Here is a 20,801-nt window from a genome sequence, read left to right as displayed (position 1 = left end):
GAGAATCGGGCAGTGGTACAGTGTTTTCTATTGAAAGACATTACATTTTCTTTCACTTTTTCTGAGTGGGGGGAGGTTTTGAGACAGAGTTTCACTCTGTCACCCAGGCTGAAGTGCTGTGGCACAATCTTGGCTCACTGTAACCTCTGCCGACTGGGTTCAAGCAATTCTTTTGCCTCAGCATCCCAAGCAGCTGGAATTAAGGCATGGGTCACCACACCCAGCTAATTGTTGTGTTTTTAGTAGAGACTGGGTTTCACCATGTTGGCCAGGCTGGTCTCAAACTCCTGGCCTCAGGTGATCACCTGCCTCGGCCTCCCAAAGCGCTGGGATTATAGGTGTGAGCCATGCACCCGGCCAATATTACGTTTTCTTTGAAGGTTGTTATGACCAATTGTAGGCAACCAATACACTGAGAATGGAGTGACAGCAATGTGTGTGGGGTACTGAATTGTCAAAAATTGTAGACGGGTAACTTTTGGTTTGTTTTTATTGACAGTTGTAAACTTCTTGAGGCATGGGAGCATTCCTTATACCAAATTTTATCTGACAGAAAGTAAGACTGCAAACAAATGACCTCAGGGGACACAGCCTCAAAAAATGTGCCCTGGCCAGATTGCTAACAGTATTCACTCAAGCGCAATTTTAACCTGTTGTAGTTCAGAATCCATTTTTGGTGGATGTGCTTTACCCTGGAGTGAAGGAGGATTGTTTTTCAAATAAAATAGCTGTTTGATGATAGAAATTGCTTTCTAATGATTTCTCAGATAGAAGTAAATACAAATAAAGGTAAAGATTTGACGTTACTGTCACCAAGGAAAAAAAGACAAATTACAAATATCATAAATGCAAGCGAGAGCATCACTACTGGTCACATGAGCATTGAAAGTGTAATAAAGGAAAACCATGAACAGCTCTATGCAGGCAACTTTGATAACTTAGAGAAAATAGACTAATTTGAAAGACACAAACCACCAAAACTCACACAAGGAAAAGTAGAGAATCGACATAGGCCTGTATCTATTAAATAAATTGTATCAATAATTAGTTACCTTAAAAAAAAAAAAGATGGTGGCTTACACCTGTAGTCCCAGCACTTTGGGAGGCAGAAGCAAGCAGATCACCTGAGGTCAGAAGTTCAAGACCAGACTGGCCAACATGGTGAAACCCTGTCTCTACTAAAAATGTAAAATTAGCCGGGTGTGGTGGCAAGCACCTGTAGTACCAGCTACTCAGGAGGCTGAGGCAGGAGAATTGCTTGAACCTGGGAGGTTGCAGTGAGCTGAAATTGCATCATTGCACTCCAGCCTGAGCGACAGAGTGAGACTCCATCTCAAAAACAAAACAAAAAACAAAAACCACCAGGACGATTGTTTCCCTGATATTCTACCAAACATTTAAAGAAGAAATAATACAAATTATCTACAATTTATTCCAGAAAATAGCACATTTTATGAGGCCAGGATTACCTTAAGACCTAAACCAAATAAAGATACTGTAAGGAAAACTATATACCAATATTTCTCATGACAATAGATGAAAAAATTCTGAAAAGAATCTTAGAAAATTGAATCCAAAAAGTATAAAAAATACTTTTTAGATACACAAATACATATATTCTTGAATATTTATATTTAATATGCTCAATGTTTTTGCTACCTTCTTCACAATATATGAAATATAATTATAATAACTTTTTGATGTCTTTGCCTACTAATTCTATCATCTGTGTCCTCTCTGGATCTGTTTCTTTTATTCGTTTTTCTCCTGTCATGGTTCATGCCTGATGATCTTTTATTGGATGCCTGCCATAGTAAATTTTACCTTATTTGCTGCTGGGCACTTTATACTCCTGTAAATTGTTCTTAAATTTTTTTCTGGGACTCAGTTAAGCCACATGTGAACAGTCTGATCTTTTTTGAGACTTGTTTTTAGTATTATTATGTGGAATTGGAGAAGCCTTTAGTTCAGGGCTGATAGTCTCCCACTACGGGGACAATACCTTTTTGAGTACTGCATCCCTTGCCCAGTGAATGACAAGGATTTTTTTTCTCTGGCTGATGAGAGCACAAACTATTCCTGGGCTTATGTGAGCCACAGGAATCTTTCTAGTTAATCCTTTCAGTTGTATTTTTCCCTAGCCTCGCTAATCAGTACTCAGTTGAAGGCTAAAGGAGAATCCTCTCCTAATCTCCACAGCATTCTCCATGCAGTTCTCTTCTTTCTGGCACATTGTCCCATGAATTGTAGCTGCTTTGACCTCCCTGTTCTCCCACCTCTATCTCTTCAACTTGAAGACTTGGCTAAGAATGCCTGGATTTTACCCGCCCTGTGCTGTAGGCTGGAAGTCCTTTGCCCTGTATGCTGAAGCAATTGCCAGGCTCACCCTGTTTCTTCCCATCTCTGAGAGATCACTGTCCTGTGGTGCCTGATCTCCCATGTCTGAAAGCCATTATTTTATAGATTTCGTCTGTTTTTAAAGTTATTTCAGGCAGAAGAATAAATTCAGTCCCTGGTACTTCATCTTGGCCAACTGAAATAATTTTAGGTCCTTAATTTCTTCTTCACCTCTTCCCCCATCCTCCAAATGCTATAGTCATATTGTCAATTACTATGCTTGGTGATTGTTTCTCCATTTCTGTTTCTGTCCAAATATATTTTTCATCTTTTTCTATTCATCAGTGCTTACTTGTAACTTGTTCTTATTCTACATTTAATTATCTATTTAACATCCAAATCACTGTTTATGGCCCATCATCAGAAATGTATTGGAGGAGGGTGGATTCCAAATGGTCTGTCCACTGATTGTGAAGACTTCAGGTACATTATTACATTTCTGATTAGTTACTCTATGCCTCTTTATTATGTTATCTAGCACAGAATTTCTTTTTTTCTTTGAGACAGAGTTGCTGTCACCCAGGCTATAGTGCAGTGGTGTGGTCTCAGCTCACTGCAACCTTTGCTTCCCAGATTCAAGCAATTCTCCTACCTCAGCTACCCAAGTAGCTGGGATTACAGGTGCCTGCCATCACGCTCAGCTAATTTTTTTTTGTATTGTTAGTAGACATAGGGTTTCACCATGTTGGCCAAGATGGTCTCGAACTCCTGACCTTAAGTGATCTACCCTCCTCAGCTTCCCAAAGTGCTGGGATTACACAAGTGAGCCACCATGCCTGGTCCACAGAAGTTCGTAAAGTGTAATTCAAGAACATCCTGGGGTCCCTGAGACATTTTCAAGGATTGCAAGAGGTTAAAACTATTTTCATTATAATACTAAAACCTTAACTTCCTGTTCATTCTTATTCATTCACGTGTGTACAGTGTTTTCCAGAGGCTTTTTAATGTGTGGTGAGGCTGGACATGGTGGCTCACACCTGTAATTCCAGCACTTGGAGAGGCCGAGGTGGGTGGATTGCTTGAGCTCCGGAGTTCAAGATCAGCCTGGGGAACATGGCAAAATTCCATCTTACACAAGATACAAAAATTAGCTGGGTGTGGTGATGGTGCCTGCCTGTAGTCTCAGCTACTGAGGAGGTTGAGGTGAGAGGATCACCTGAGCCCAAGGAGGTCAAGTTTGCAGCGAACCACAATTGAGCCATTGTACTCCAGCCTGGGCCACAGAGTGAGACCCTGTCTTAAATAAAAAAAAATGTGGTGACATCATTCCTCTGAGAGCTAATGGACAATGTACTTGAATATTTTTGTGTTTTAAAACGTTTTTAGTTTTCATTTTTAAAAAAATGGCAAATATCAATAAATACAACCTACACAGATAAAAGCTGGATGAGGTTACGAATTACATGTAAGAGTGTAAAGTGGTCCTGGGACGAAACTGCTCTAGGTTTCAAAAATTCACTCTGTTTCTATTCCGGTTTTTAAATTGACAATGGCTATTCCATTTCTTGGGATTTCTCACTTACAAAATTAACTTTCAGATTTGGATAGCATCTGTAAGCTACCCATTTATCTGGGCTTCTGAAAATGAGGCATTTCTTTTCCTTTTTCTTTTATTTTTTGTATATCTGCTAATACCAGTATAACAAAAATAACAGCTAAGGGGGAGGTATAAAGGAAAATGGGTCGTCCTGCAGTCTCATGTCATTTTCTCTGATCTGTACAGTAGTTCTGAAACTGATAATTTAGGCTGAGTAATTCTATCAGGACTTTCTATGCTTGTCGAGGGCACTCCATAGCCCAAATAATAGTGAAGAGCAATCTAAATGATATCTAAGAAATGAGTGTGTCTCTCTTATAGGTTGAAGTGAAGTGAAGAAACAACAACCAAATGAAAACAGCAGTGTCAACAGCAAGGCCCATCCATGCACAGGATGGTCTGAAGAAGAATGTAATAGGTATAAAGAACAAGTTGAGGACAGCGTCTAAGAACTAAGGCTCGGAATAGCAAAATTGTTCTGCAATTTCTCTCCTGTGTACTGCTTTGCCCTTGTTGCCTAAGCCAAGCATGCTGGCTTTAAAAAGCTGTAAATGCCAGGACAGTGCAAAGGACACTGGACATGAAATGAGGAAACCTGGATTTGAGACACAATTTCGCCACTAAGTTAGCTTGGGCATGTAATTTTATCTTTCTGGTAATTTCTGCAGTATAAATCATGACTGTTTTTGGAAGTTAAAATGGAATGGATGACTCAGTATTTTTGCCTCTGGCAATTTCCCTAAGGAAATAATCAAATGTCTGTGCAAAAATTATTAGCTACAAGAATGCTCATTGCTTATTGTTGATAGCACAAAAATAAGAAAAAAGTACACATTCAACCACAGGTGATTAATTAAATAAACTTTATGTCATTTAGATAAGTATATTTGAGTGACTAGCCATAATGAAAGCATATTTTTTGTAATAAATTTTGTTTATTGTTTATCATATGCTGGTAAGTGAAAAAGTAAGTTACACAAGAGAATGTATAGTATGATCTTGTATTTGCTATATTTATGTAATTGAGAGAATAGAACATCCCCTTTTCCTTTATGCAGATGAAGAATGATATGAACAAAAGGTACTCAGTATTTCAAAATCTCTCTTATAAAATCATCGTTAAAGGTATACAGTGCTTTATAGTTTTTCTGGTAAGCTTGAAGGGAAAGTAGAAAAGAAACCAAATGTACTAAAAATGAGAGCGGACATTGGCGATCATGAGGCAGCCAGAAAAGTTTTTTTGTGGATGAGAAACACAATGATGGGATTAACCTGAAAGAGAAATATGCTTGAAGTTTCGCGTTGCTGAGACCTGGAGCTTCTAAACTCTCATTCCCTCCGTCCCTCATTTCCTTTTCACATTTTTCTGCCAAGTGGCATTATAACATCAGCGTACAGATCACACTGAGCAAGGCCCAAGATGCTTCTCCAGCCGCAATGTCTCAACCCTGAGAATGGCTCCTGGGGAATGAGTAATAAATCGGATGGCTAAGTGCGACTTGTTCCAAATGTAGAGTGTCTTTACTTGGACCAGTTTTAAGAAGGAGTTTTGTTGGCTAAAGCATGAATCTCTCAGAAGGCAGTAGAGCCAAATTAGAAACTAGATATGATCCCAAGTGAAATCTTCCGGGAAAGGGGCTCTCTCCTTCTGGGAACATTTTTCATCATAGTGCCCGTAACACAGTGGATCTTTAATCAATGTTTCCTTTCATTCTTATCTCCTGCCTGCAAGGAAGTTCTGTTTAATTTTGATTTTCATCTCTACTTGCCAGCCAAATGCCTCTTTGCTGTTCTAAAGTGCCTCTTTTTCCATATCTCGTCATATGTACCTACATATACAGATGTGTATACATTGAGTTTTCCTTCTTTTAGTAAAATGAGCCAATCAATTTGCTTATGAACTGAAAGAGGGAAATTCAGGAATGTAAACTTGTCATTTTAAAAATTAGCCCTTGGAGCCCTATGCCTTAGAGGAAGTTCTTCCCTCACAGTATGAACAATAAATCTACTTCTTTTGTTTGGGGGTGAAAGGGTGCTCATGGAATGATTAAAAGAGCAAACAAGAGAGGAAAGTAAACTCTGAAAATTAATGCTTTTTAAGGCTTTGGTGATTAACCAACTCCATCTTTAGCAGAATGTGTCTCTGAGTCACCTATGATGAGCAATGATATCGACAAAAAGAAGCATTATACACGTAACACCACCTAATCACAAATCACTTAGCTAAACACTTCTTCCCACATAACAGCAAACTGTTTCTTCAGACCTTGGAGGAACAGGTTCTGTGGGTGAACTAGCTGCTTATTGTTTTGTTCACTTTGCCAGGCAGAATGAAGTGGGTGGATTGTGAATACAATCATTGATGTTTACTTGGTTGCTAGTTCCCCCACACACTCACTTTCCTATTTTACTTAAAGTAATAAAAAAGAAAAGCAGAACTGAAGAAAATTGATCACTACATGTAGTTTCAGATGCTAAGCAGTCTTTTCATTTTTTTTTAAATTGCCATTGAATTTAAGGCAGAGCGAAGACGGTATCACCCAAAGTTGGTATGGAGCACTTATGGCTTAATGAACCCTTCTTCCAACTGGAATTCCTACAAGAAATTTAACTGAGTGAGATGTTTCGTTCCTTATTCCCGAAGCATTATGTGATGAAAAATTATCCAGCACTGGCTGGGCACATCAGGAAGCTACAGCAAGAGCAAATACAACAGCAGATGAGGTTTAAAGTTTGGAGAAAATAACAATTCCTTTCTTCATATTTTATTTTTTCACAACTCTCATAATATCCATAGAATAACAACCTTAAAGGGGACAATACAAACGTAATTTGTTCTGACTTTTCCTGATTCCAGTGAGTCCCTAAACTCTTTCTTGAAAAAAGCAACACAATCCAGTCTCTCCCCAGGGATCCACCCTTCCCTGAACACCCATGGTCTAAAAAACGGTAGCTCATACCTAGCTGAGGGTTAGGTTCTTATTAGTCTAAGCCCAATAGGGTGTGGCATGTGATCCAGTTCTGGGCCAACTGGGCACTAGAAAATATTTCCTTGCTGAGGATGGGTCAGGGGATGGAGAAGAGAGCAAGAGCTTCTCTTCCAGTGGGTCTGTCCTGTCTGGAGGTGACACAAGGAACCAAGTCGTGCATTTTGGGACCCTGAGTTCGCTTAATCTGGAGGATAAAGTTTACTCTCTTGCAAGGGCAGTTAAAAAATGGAAAGAACCTGGGTCCATTTCTTATGTTGTTGAAGTCACTGAAATAAACAGCCAAAGCTGATTCATCTATCTCTTGTTGAAGTAATGTGTTTTCCTTATTATTTAAGGTGCTTGAAATCTAATTTCTGTTTCTTACAGCTTAAGAGATTCTAAATGTGTGCAATGATGGCTAAAAGTTCTTTAGATACAGTAGAATTTTTCTTTTCTTTTTTTTTCTTTTTCATTTGATTATTACATAAGCAATTTACAGCTTTTGGGATTACTCTGAGACAAATCATACATATGCTGGGAGCCTCAGGTTTTTCATCTGTAAAGCAAGAGAGCAATTCATTTATTTATTCAGCCACAAATATTTATTAAGCACCTATTATGTTCCATATACTTCTAGGAGTTGGGAATACAACAGTGAACAAAAGAGATAAAAATCCCTGCTCTCACTGTGTGTGTAATTTAGGGGAGGAGACAACTGATAAATAACGTAAATAAAATGAGGAAAGCAGTATGTTAAATAGTAAGTGGCAAGGTGAAGAAAATCAGGGGAGGAAGATACAAAGTGTCCGGTGGGAGAGGGAGTATGAAATTTTAGATAGGATTATTAGTGAAGGCTTGACCAAAAAGGGGACTTTATTTAGTAACAAAATAAGAAAGTGAAGGAGCCAGCCTCTTGCCTCTTGCCCTTCTGAGGAAGCATATTTCTAGCACAGTAAACAGCACGTATTAAGGTCACAAGACAGGAGCATCGCTGGCATGTTCACAGAAGAGGAAGGGGAGAAAGTCATGGGGAGAGGGGCATCAGGTAGGGCCTCAAAGGCCGCTAGAGGGACTTATTTGTCTCTTACTTTAAGTGAAAGCAGAAACTATCCGATGACTTTTAGCAGAGAAGTGACATGCTTTGACATATTTTAACAAGTTGATTCAGGCTGCTGCTTTGAGAATAGACAGAGAAGAGCAGAAACCAAGAGAACTGTTACAAGAATATTTCAGTAATATAGGTAAAATGATGATGATTTGATACAGGGAGGCAGCTGACAGTATCATGAGAAGTGGTCATATTCTGGTTAGGTTTTGAAGAGATTTCAAATAGAGAGGAATTAAGAATGGCGCCAAGATTTCTGGTCTGATCAATGGAAGAATTAAGTTGCCCATCCTTGAGATATGAAAAGAATTGTAAAAGAGGGTTTTGGTACAGACTATCAAGAGCTCAGTTTATGACATGTTAATTCAGCATGCTTATTAGATATATAATGTAGTTTCCAATAGGCAGCCGAATATATGTTTGGAGTTTAGGGGAATGATCTAAGCTGGAGATATATGTTTGAGAATCATTAAAATATTTTGAAGCCATTGCAATTAGATGCAATTACCCTGGGAGGGAATGACGATGAGTTCCAAAATTTAACAGTAAAGCTGGACATGGTGGCATGTGCCTATAGTCCCAGCTACTGAGGAAGCTGAGGTGGAAGGGTCACTGGAGCCCAGTTCAAGCCTAGCCTAAGCAACATAGCAAGACCTTGTCTCAAAAACAAACAGGCAAAGCAGAAAAAAAGTAACAAAAACAAAAAACCTTCCAAATTTAAAAGTCAGGTTGATGAAAGGGATCAGTCAGAGACTGGGAAGGCGCATCTATAAGGGTGGGAGGAAAATTAAGCAAATGTATCGTTTGAACGATAAGAGAGGAATGTTTAAAGACTGAGACAGTGAACAACTGTGCCAAATGCTGCTGAAATGAAGTAAAAATGAGGACAGAAAATGGATCCTTAGATTTAACAACATGGTAGTCATTGGTGACTCTGAGAACTGTTTTGTGGAGTGGTAAGGGCAACTGGAATGGGTTTAAGAGAGAATGGGAGGAGAGAAATTTCAGACAGCAATTTAGGGAAGCCTTTCAAGAAATCAGGCTGTAAAGCAATGGGGTACTAGTGGATACATATAGTGTGGAGGAAATTATTTATAATGACAAGGCAAGGCGAGGAGAGTTGCTAGAGCAATACCTATGAGCAGGTATGAGGGGAATGGGATATGGTGCACAGAGGTGGTGGCCTTTGTCAGGTACACGACCTATTTATGAACAGTAATAAAAGAGATAGCAGGGTGCATACACAGAGATGCAGAGATTACTTCATTTCTTGTGGTGAAATAGGAAGCGAGGTCCTCACCTGAGTGAGGATAGGGGGAGAAATGTTGGAGGTGGGAAAAGTAAGTGAAGTCTGAAATAGTTGATAGAAGAATGGAAGAGAGAATGGATTAGGGACATACGATTTTTGGGCAGCCTCTGGGGTTTATTTGAGGGAGGTGAATGGCCATGAATATATAACAAGAACTGGCAGCATAGGGACACGTTCTTCCAGCTACATTCAGCCGTAGGATTACAAGCATGGCCCAAGCAGATAAGATGATGTGTCCATGGTTGTGGGTTTCCAGCAGTGTGAGAAATTCCAAGGAGCAAGTGAGTTAGGTTCTACTAGACTTGTAAAGAGCTAACTTAGGTTAAGCCCAGACTAGTAATTGAGTCAGGCCATAGCACAAATCATTACATCCCAAAGCAGTTTCCACGCATCTGGTTATCGATAGAGTGTTACTAGACTTTGTGTATTTCACAATTTGTCCTGGTCCTGCCTATAGACTCAGCAATAAAAACTACCCAACAGTTCTTGGCCATTCAAGACTTTGAGAATAGAACAAAATAAACTTATTTTACTGTAAAATACCTGCAATCTTCCTTTAATAAATTAAATAGTACAATAGAAAAACTTTGTGCTTTGTGTTTATTTTTGTGGACCTCAGTTTTCTTCTTAAAACGAAGTAAAAATAGTGCCAAGCTTTTTAGTAGCAGAGGCCTAGCAGGAAGACATGTTTTCTTCCATAAGTAGTACGGTTTTGGGGAAGCCGAGAACAATCCCTCTACAACTAATGCCCATGCCTGTTCGCTGGGGCCTGAGGTGCCAACATAAGTGTTCTTTGGCTTTAAGAAAGGGGTCAAAGCTGGCCAGGCACAGTGGCTCATGCCTGTGATCCCAGCTCTTTGGGAGACCAAGCAGGCAGATCACTTGAGCTCAGGAGTTTGAGACCAGCCTGGCCAACATGGTAAAATACTATCACTAATAAAAATACAAAAATTAGCTGGGTGTGGTGGAGCACACCTGTAATCTCAGTTACTCAGGAGGTTGAGGCATAAGGCTTGAACCCGGGAGGAGGAGGTTGCAGTGAGCTAAGATCATGCCACTGCACTCCAGGCTGGGTAACAGAGTGAGACTGTCTCAAATCAATGAATGAATGAATGAATGAATGAATGAATCAATCAATCAATCAAAGGAAAACAGGAAAAAAGAAAGGGGTCAAAGTGTTCAGTATCCACAGGAGCAGCAGCAAACTCATGGGGTAGGCATGAAGCACTGTGCCTGGTGGGGATGGGGGCATGCCTGCTCCCCGCTGAAAGAGGTGTTGCTGTAGTGAACACAGAAACAGTGGGGCAAAACTTACACTTTTTCAAATTAATTAAGCCAGAAATCATGACTTTTACATAACCCATCCAATTCTTAAATGTTGGTGACATTAAAAAAAAACATAAAAACACTTTTTATGGACAAAACAGTAATTTTTTTTCCTGTTATAAAGCCTTCGGAGTACAATTGCTGCTTAATGTGTTATCATCTTTTCCTACTCCAGTCTGCAGGAGAACATTCCAGCTCTCTTCTGAGAATGGGTTTTGTCTGAGAGAAAAGTAGGAATGCTGTAAATGCTTCCTGCTGCTTTCTCAGGCCAGGGTGGTTTATGACGGCTGTTGTTCAGCTCATGGACACATGGTCTAGTATGCTGATCTTCATTGGAAACTTTTTGTACATTCCCACCTTTAAGAAATCTGATAAATCACACAGCCATGAAAAGTTCATAGAAGTCAGAATTTTATTCAATGAAATTACTCCAAAGCTGTGTCATCTGTTTACCCTTAATTTAATTATAATTTTTTACATAAAGATCAGAAATTTGAGCTGCTCAAGATTAATATTCCTTGAAAATTTCCTTAGAATATACTGATTTACTACTACATTTCATTTTTCCTACTTTCAGCTAGGTGACCACTTCATTTGGTGTCTCTCAGCCTCCTGCTGAGACATTTGAATCCAAATATATCCTCAGCAGTAACAGTAAAACTACATAAAGAGAGCAGTCCAACAGCAAAACAAGAGTTATATACCTTCCCGAATAAAGAAGTAATAACAATAGAAAATTAGTATCAGTGATGAGAATAGTCATACTGCTGCCATTAATATCTATCGAATATCATTCTAGTTACTCTCTATCCATTAATCATCACAATATCTTTATTAAATTGGTATGTTTATTCTCATTTTACAAATATGGAAACTGAGGTTCAGAGGGAAGAGGTACCTTGCTCAGAGCATCAAGACAATGGTGAGAGAACCCATAATTAAATCCAGGACTATCTGAGTATACCTCGAGGCTTCTGTTATCAATCGGGGTTGGCCTCAATTCAACAACTATTTATCAATGATATCTCCACACCTGCCCCTGGTTTGGGTTTAGGAATACAATGATGAATACACAGTTTGTGCTAATAGAGACCTTATACTGCAGTAGTGGAGACACAAATAGAAATATAGTTTTAAAACAATGTGGTTGGCCAGAGAGGTAAATACAATGTACTATGCAAGTATTGAGAGGGAAGCCCAGAATAGGGGCCTGGGAAGGTTTGCTGCAGAGCATGATGCTCTATGCTGAATCTTAGGAAAGAGTAAGAAGCAGGGAAAAGAAGTAGGGGAAGACTAATTTATTCTAGGTTAGAAACATAAACAACATGAACAGCATAAACAGGCAAGTGAGAAAGTGTGATGCTTTTAGCAAATCAAAAAAAGCTGAACATCCACCCATACTCAAGTTCAAGCTGGGGAGCAGCAGGAGCTGGAGTGCTTGCCTATACACCAGGAATGATAACACCAAAGTGTTACAAGGTCAGGTTTGTGTTAAAAAATAGCAGCCATATGAAAGCTGGATTGAAGTGTACAGTGTAGAGAAGCTTTTAGGAATCTTAGTTGTTAACTACCTTGTTCTCAGCAACATTTTCCCAGAAGACACCATTGTTTTGCTCATAGAAAACAATTCACTTGCCATTCTCACCAAGTGCAAATTGTTATGTACTAAATGAGATCAGAGTAGGACACACTGACCTTGACAGTGGCCAGCACCATGCATGCATAAATACAGTACCTCTTCTGAAGAAATAAAGATGGACTCACTGTCAGCAGAAATCACAAATTTATTAACTCTTAAATATATCAATCCGTCATTTACCATTATGGCAAGAAATATATACAGTGTCCCATGGTAAACTGCAGTGTTTCAAAATGATAGAAGATAATAAATGTGTAATTCAATTGTGGCGGAGAGAACAAATCACAATTTCCTCACATCTTAGTGCGGAAGACAAACTTGATCTACAGTAATACTTCAACACCACATGCTAAGTTAAAAGTGTAAAAAAAACCACTCTACACCTATTTTTTCCTTTAAATACATGTATGCCACGTATAGCTGCTTCACAAAAAGGTAAAAGTAATTAAAAAGGGAAAAATGGGGCCATTATTTTTTCACAGATCTCATTGGCAGGTTAACATGGCTCAATATATTTACTGTATATATTTATTTTAAATATATATTGTTTTAAATTGTGTAATAATTACCAGAAAAGCTTCAACCCATCTACCCATACATCCACTAGCAATAATATCTAAGATGATTAGTAATCAACACAGAAAGGTGAGATGAGAGAAAAAGGAAGGGTCGTTTTTGTTGTTTTGTTTTTCTTTTGCTTCTGCTTTAAAAATAGGCATCTGAGGACTATGAATTACTATCATTAAAATAACGATGATGGAGATTCCATGCACTGTAAAACATTTCTGGGAAGAGAAAAAAAATCACAGGAATTGAATCAACAAAGGAAAAATCAGAAGCAGAAAGAAAACCGAGGACATTTCCCTTTTTGTTTTAAACTGGAAAATCCTAACTCCTTGAAGGAAGATAATGATACTCTGACTCAAGAGAGAAGCTAAAAAAGCACAAGTCACAAAGAACAAGTTCAAAACACTTATGAGAATGGCAAACATTTGTAAGCCTCTCTAACTCTAGAAAACTAGCTAGTGATGATGCAGAAGTGACCCTCTCATTCCTCAAGACGGAGGTGAGTGTGTTCACATAAAACTCCCTCTGCTATCAACTTGGCATCCTCCTGGCAACTGTCTTCAATCAGTAAGACACTGCAGTCACAGGAGGAAATTTCTTTTATCTTAAGTTTAAACAATTCTAATTCCTCTGACATATTTAGGATACCTAAGTCCAAACAAGAGCTTAAGCAGAATTATAGACCTTTAAAATCTTGACAACATTTTTTGTGGGCCCTGAAGAAGACCAAAAGTGCTAGTTTAGCTACCTTCAAAAGACCTTTATTTCCCTTTTACCTTCCATATGCAAATTTCCCTTTCATTCTTTTCTCACACACTACTAGCCTGCCTACCCAAGAAAAGGAAAAGGAAAAAAAGTAAGAAAAGAATGCAACAAAAGAAAAATAAAAAAGGAAGCAAATAAAAGGAACAAAGAAACAGGATAAAGAAAAGAGACTGAAGATTTAAGAAAAAAAATTCAATTCAGCAAATTCACCAAAACAATGTGAATATATCCTAAAGTGATTAAACTCAGAAATGATGTGCATTTTTCCAGTTTACACAGTTTGAGCAAAAACAGCATAGCTTTATGTGGTAGCAAACCAACTGATTCTTGCTTCTACTTTCATAAGTGATTTTGCCCACATATCAACCCACTTTAATTGTTAAACAGCAAAACTTTCAATGAAAAATCATTCATTTTAACCAGGATCACACCAGAAAAATGAAGGTATATATATATTTTTTACCATTTTTTAAAAACAAAAACAAGCCAAAATAGATTAACAGCAAAGAGTTCTAAAAAATTTACATTTCTCTTACAAACCGTCATTCAGAGAACAATAGTTCTTAAGTCTGTTAAATCTTGGCATTAACAGAGAAACTTGATGAAGAGTTGTACTTGGAATATCGTGAATTTTTTTTTGTCTAATCTCCCCCTATTGTTTGCCAACAGTAATTTAAGTTTGCATGGAACATCCCCGTAGTTGAAGTGTAAACAATGTATAGGAAGGAATATATGATAAGATGATGCATCACATATGCATTACACGTAGGACCTTCACAACTTCATGCACTCAGAAACATGCATGAAGAGGAGGAGAGGACGGCCCAGGGTCACCATCCAGGTGCCTTGAGAACAGAGAATGCAGAAGTGGCACTGTTGATATTTAGCTGAAAGGAGAAAGGGGGAGGAAGAAATAAATTATATTGTTTTACAAAATATCAAGAGGTTTTGCCATAGATTTGACTAGGCCACAGTTTTATAACTTGGCTAATGAATAGACTGAAAACACTATGTAGAAGAGATGTTTGCTTGTGATCATTACAAGAAAAAATATACAATGTTACACAAAGACAATATTAAAGTAGAAAATCAGTAATAATTATTTTTTCACACAAAGCTAAGGTAAAAATAAAGAGACAGAGACACAGGCTTCAATCATATTATTAAATCTAACTATGTATCTTAAGCATTCCTGTTTACTGGACAAATTAGTAAATGAATATAATCCTTTTGTTGAAGTAGACTCCTCCTTAGCTTTTGTTTTTAGTATCAGATTCCTTGGGAAATTGAACTTAGAAGTCAGTTTGACAAGAAATATAGTCTCAAAAGTGGAGAGAACATGAGTCCTCTCTTTAATTGGAGCTCTCCTTTGTTGAAAGCATCAGAGCACTATTTGCTAAAAGCTCTGAAAAGGTTTAGTTCTTTGAATGAGGCAAATATTCACAACAGCACCATACATATCTGAATACTTGTAACCCAAATCTAACAAACAAATAGTTAAAAACAACAACAAAAACATGAAGTTAATTACAGTCAACTTTCAATTATCCTCTGGAATTATCCACTTGGTGAGTTCTAAATTTCAGCTTGACTTCCTGGTGTGGCCTGTCCTCATGGTCAAGTACCATTATATTCAGTCAGACACAGCAAATTGACTTACACATTGCCACAGCCAGCTGCTTATAGGAACTGCAACCTTCTGAAAGAATGGTTAATACACCAAAGGATCCTAAAGCTTAGTATAAATTAAGTCTGGATAATTGAGAGTTATCTGAATTGACCCAGACATAATTTACATTTGATGTGAAAACTTCAGGATTCTAATGTGACACAATCCACATGTTGGAAAAAATTCTTTTCAGTGTTTATTAGGATTATGCTACCAAATGGGGCGGAAGGTTAGACTCAAGAGCTCATGCAAAATTGCTATGAATTGTCAAAGATCTTGTATGTTTTTCATTGAATATTATGCAAGAGAAAATATCTTCAAAGGGAAGAAAAACAGCCATGCAGCTTTTTATTCAGCTCCAATCACAAAGTATCACGGAGCAGGATGCTACTTACAAGACCCATATGTGAATGGTTTTCAGGCCTTAGATGTTTTGCCACAAAGAGGTGCCTCCTGAGAAGTTTTCTTTCCCATTTGGAATACAGGGTGGCCTATTAAGAGAAGCCCCATTTAAGCCACCTGGCATAAAATGAAGTCATCTTGAATAGGCTCTATCCCATAAACACTTCAGGGGATTGCAAAAAAACCCAACCCCCGGTACTGTATGAATGTAATCCCTTCTATATTAATCGGCAATCAATTTGTGCTGTACCCCTTTGGGGTTAAAAAAAACCACAAAAAAATTCTTGTCTTCATTATATTCATATTCCTTTTGTGTTTTTCTCTTAATTGCATAGCTATTGTTTTTGGAATAAATTCCAGCCTATTGCTTGGTTTGTTTTTTGTCCCTGTTGACTCACTTTTTACAAATCCAACAGTGATATATAATTATTAAGGCTACACAGAGGGTCTCTGGAAACCACTGTGGTATGTTATGAAACTAAGAAATCGTGATGGATTCTATGGAGTGAGTTGAATGCCTGTTTGTATGAACCCCCATTCCACATCCCAAATATTAACAGGTGATCCTGGGGAGAGAATTTGGAAAGAGATCAACAGTGGACCAAACTTCTACACCGAGTTTAAATGCTTCTTGTTTTCATCTCACTCCACTTTACCAATAAACCTATTTTTAATTATTCCTCTTTACTCTAGTTGTAACCAGACTTCCTTACCAATAATGTTCTATCATATTAAACTAAATCCTGATAGTGTACTTTTATTTCTGATGCTCATTTAGCTTGGACTATCCTCCTTTGTTTTTTCTATATTTCTATGTCTCTACATTTTACTCATCATTTAAGACTTTGCCCAAAACTCTAGCTATACACAAAGTGTACTTCCAAACTGTTATGAACAGTTTGCTACACTGTTCGTTAATTTTACTGTATTCTGAAGTTGATTATAAGCTTTATTATATCAATTTTTTTCTTTGGAATCGATGATTAGCTAAATGAGAATACATGTTATTTGAAAGCAATATCTTTTACTTTGTGTTGAATCTGGCACAGGTAAAGCACCTAAGAAATTCACAGTAATGTACCTAATCACTGACTGGAAAAGTGAACAAGATATCTGAGGTAGAATGGTGAGGTGAGAAAGACATTGCAATACCTAACAATTGCCTTTTAAATGCTGACTCTGTAATTTTTTCCTAATATCTGTAATTGAGCCCCAGGGGATCATCTATGAAATGAAACTTCTGATAATATATTAGCCATTTTAGAAAGTCCTTTCTATGCTTTCCTCTGATATCCCCTTCCTCTGATAATTGAGTAAATGAAGTCACAAATACATTGCCTTATGATATGAATCCCCTGGATTTAACCCTGTGAGATTTTGATACGGTAGTCTCTAGTCCTATCTAAACTTATCATATACTGCTCTATAGCAAGTTTCAACCCACAAATGGCTGATCTAATTGATCTTTCCAGAGAATCTTAAACTTTTCCCATGAAGGCATTTATTTCCATCAGTGTAACCAACCACTAGCATTAAATAACATATTAACATAGTAGAAGGAGCTGACCATGGTGTGGTAACAAAGAAGATAGAAGTATTTACTTGATGGGTACTGTTGGTGACCCCGAGCGATGAAAATGAACATTCTGCCACTTTCCATCCCGGCGGTGCCACACACGAGTCTCTTCTGACTGCATTGTCTTTGGCATTCCACTGCCATCCATGTACTGAGTGAGCCTAATATATGCTATGCAGGCGGCATCATCCCCTACCAGATGTACATGAGGGTTTAGAATAATAGTGTGGATTGGTTTATTGCTTTTGGACAAAGCTGAAAGAGAAAAACATGAAAAGCAAAATTTAGTTCCTATGTAAAGGAAACTAAAACCAGTCATAACTTCAGGTAGGACCAATAAATGAAATGCCATTAGGTAATGAATCTACTATTTGCACTAATCAGGTGCTGGGCACGGTACAAAACAACAAGATCAAAAGTGGACACAGTCTTGATTTTATCTGATTTCCTTTACAGGCAATTTATATGCTCCTCTGGAAATTCTGATTTGGTGAAAAAGCTGTAGAGATATATTAATTTATAACGGAAAGTAGTTAGAAACATAAATCCCAATATGAATAGAGGTGAAGAAGGCCTGGCCCAGGTGTGCCAAGCAGTTCCTATCTTTTCCAGAAATGAACTGCTGGGACAGTTGACCCAGGATTTTGTGGTGGTGTTTGTTTTTGTTAGCTGGTGAACTATGTGGGACAAGGGAAATACATCAAGTTTCAGGTATGGACATCACTGTCTCCATATTAAGGCTGGTGGTAGCCTTTGTAAAACCTATGAACTTGTTTCTCATCTCATCCTCTGACTCCTCCACATACTAGAGTTCATTCCATAATAGTCCACTTGTGATCATTTGATAAACATTCAAATTGTGTTGGCACATAGCCTGATTCTGATCTTCTAGCTCTTTCCTTTGACTCAGTAGCCCTCACTGGGCTCCAGCCTCTGGTGTTTTGACAGTAGCTACTAATTCTAATTATTCAATCACCAAGAGATGTGAGGATGATTTAGTGCACATTACTTATTGATGCTGTTCCTTTCTTAGATCACTAGAAAAGGTTGAATTGTTTTTAGTTGCTATCCAAACATGATTTCCATTCTCAGAAAATATCTATTCAAATTACATGAAATATTATTAGAGTCACCTAAATACCCCATTATGGAGAATATAAATTTATGGAACATGATGTATGTATGTGTATATTAGTGTCATGCTGAAAAAGGTTAAAATGTTAATGGGTTAATTCTTTCATTGGGATCAGATGGTGTTGATAGAGAGTCAGCTGGAGGAAACATGAGATGCTATCAGAGTGCTGGAATATAGGGAATGTGACATTTACTAAAACTTCATTAAGAGAATTTATCAAATAGTTCTTTTTGTTTGTTTGTAAATGCCTAATGCATACAAGAAAACGTAACTCATTCAACACATCTTAACTTGAAAATCCATGCCACGGCAGACATTCTTAACAAAGCTTATAATTATTGAAAGAGGTGATTATCCTAGTCAGTACTACAATACATCTCATCTTTAATTCAAAAAGATCTCTGCAACAGAAATAAATTCACTTTATGCAATATGCAACACAGTATGATGTCTAATGTCATTAGGTAAAAGGAAAAAGAGAAGGACAAAGGGAATTCCTGGGTTACACTTTTCTTGATGACCTGACCAAGGATTTCTGCAGGATGAACTCCATTTGTCACCTTCTTTGGAAATGTCTCTTTCTTCTGAAACTACAAGAAGTCTTAAAATTTGAATTGAAAAATTTATCTCACTATTCATCTTCATTTTCATTTTACTTTGAAAATAAGCATCACATATGCTTGAAAGCCCTCTTCTATGTTGACTATTTTGGCATGCTGTGGTTTAAAAAAATTTTTTTCTCCTATTTTTTCTTTTCCTTATTTTTATAATTTGAGGCAGGGTCTCATTTGGTCATCCAGGCTGGACTACAGAAGCATGATCATAGCTCATTGCAACTTCAGCTTCTTGAGCTCAAAGTGATCCTCCCATCTCAGCTTCCCAAGTAGCTGGGACTAAAGGTGCTTGTTATAATGCCTGGCTTCTGTGTAGAGATGGGGTCTCATTCTGTTGCTCATACTGGTCTTGGATTTCTGGCCTCAAGCTTTCCACTCACGTCAGCCTCCTAAACTATTGGGATTACAGGCATGAACCACTGGTTCCTGTCTAATTTTTTTAATATATAGTTTTATGAAAAGTTAAAATAACATTTTTTTGGTAATTTTTTTATAGCTTATATTATTAACTGAGACTTGCATGAAGTGTATTCCAATCAACATTCTTTTTTTTTTTTTGAGACAAAGTTTCACTCTTGTTGCTCGTCTCATGATCTTGGCTCCTTGCAACTTCTGCCTCATAGGTTCAAGCGATTCTCATGTATCAGCCTCCCAAGTAGCTGAGATTACAGGTGTGCGCCACCATGCCCGGCTAATTTTGTATTTTTAGTAGAGATGGGGTTTCACCATGTTCATGAGGCTGGTCTTGAACTCCTGGCCTCAACTGATTCACCTGCCTTGGGTTCCCAAAGTGCTGGGATTGCAGGCATGAGCCACTGTGCCTGGCAAGCATTAATTTTTATATAAATATATTTTTCAAAACACACCAAAACTGTAAGCCAAGCCTGACATATTATGTTTTTTCAATTTTGAATATAAAAAAAATTGTATGGTTTTAAATGCTGGATGAAGGTAAAAACTCTTATTGTAGAAAAGAGCCAGAGAATCTGCAAATTTGGGAAAAATTCAGTGGTTGAAAAAGGGCTTGTTATAAAATTAGGTATACATGTACCATTTTCAAAGTAGAATCGGTGAAAATCCATCCCTTCCACTAAATTACCCAAAGCTTCAGGTTCAAAAGCAGTAAGGCCTGGGTCACAGATTTTTCTGTAAAAGAAAAATAATAAAAACAACCAATTAATAGGTGCTTTAATGTGTTTTGTTGTTTCACGTGTAAACATTCTTATTCATCAGTCACTGAAGGGAACAGTCTCTAAAAACACTTAAATATAAAGTTCTATGACAAATCTTAGCAAGATGTGTTGAGGAGCAGACTCTAAAAAGACATTTTGCAGAGAACTCTGATAGGAACAAACTAATTTAACCAGCTCAAGCAGATGATAATATACAATATTTTAGGACACCCCTTTTTACAATTTCTGCTTTTTTTTTTAATTTTTAAGGTGAATTTTCCAGTTCTTTACACTTGATTGAGGTTTATTATTTTTTTTAAAATGCTCTCCAGATCCTATAGTCCAAGTTTAAGACACTCTCCAAATCCTATAAACCTATCTTTGGTTCTGAAATTATATACTTCTGGAATAATTTTTTTTTTTTGAGATGGGGTCTCGGCTCTGTTGCCCAGGCTGGGGTGTAGTGGTGCAATCATGGCTCACTGTAGCCTCGACCTTTCATACTCAAACAATCCTCCTTCCTCAGCTTCCCCAGTAGTTGGGACTATTGGTGCACAATATCACACTAGGTTAATTTATTTTTACTTTTAGTAGAGATGGGGTTTCCTTATGTTGTTCA

At 37.7% G+C, this 20,801-nt stretch overlaps 1 protein-coding gene across 50 annotated transcripts in view; it reads right to left on the bottom strand.

Annotated features, from left to right (window-relative positions):
* Positions 1-12,407: 12,407 nt before the first annotated feature.
* CAMK2D (calcium/calmodulin dependent protein kinase II delta) overlaps positions 12,408-20,801 on the bottom strand; it is a 306,351-nt gene continuing 297,957 nt past the window's right edge. For 26 of the 50 annotated variants that reach the window (XM_078366604.1, XM_078366611.1, XM_078366608.1 and 23 more), the window contains 3 exons: positions 20,062-20,156; positions 17,288-17,516; positions 12,408-14,501 (listed from right to left, as the gene is read on the bottom strand). In XM_078366604.1, the coding sequence (XP_078222730.1) occupies positions 14,498-14,501; positions 17,288-17,516; positions 20,062-20,156 (328 nt within the window). In that variant the 3' untranslated portion in view covers positions 12,408-14,497. Of the gene's footprint in view, positions 14,502-15,678; positions 15,775-17,287; positions 17,517-20,061; positions 20,157-20,801 lie in introns of all 50 variants that reach the window. The other 24 variants (XM_078366600.1, XM_078366606.1, XM_078366603.1 and 21 more) reach the window with 1 other exon arrangement.

Source organism: Callithrix jacchus, chromosome 3, assembly GCF_049354715.1.
Source record: "Callithrix jacchus isolate 240 chromosome 3, calJac240_pri, whole genome shotgun sequence".
Classification (NCBI taxonomy): domain Eukaryota; kingdom Metazoa; phylum Chordata; class Mammalia; order Primates; family Cebidae; genus Callithrix; species Callithrix jacchus.
The sequence above is the reverse complement of the archived record's forward strand: the minus strand, read 5'-3'. Positions and strand labels throughout refer to the sequence as shown.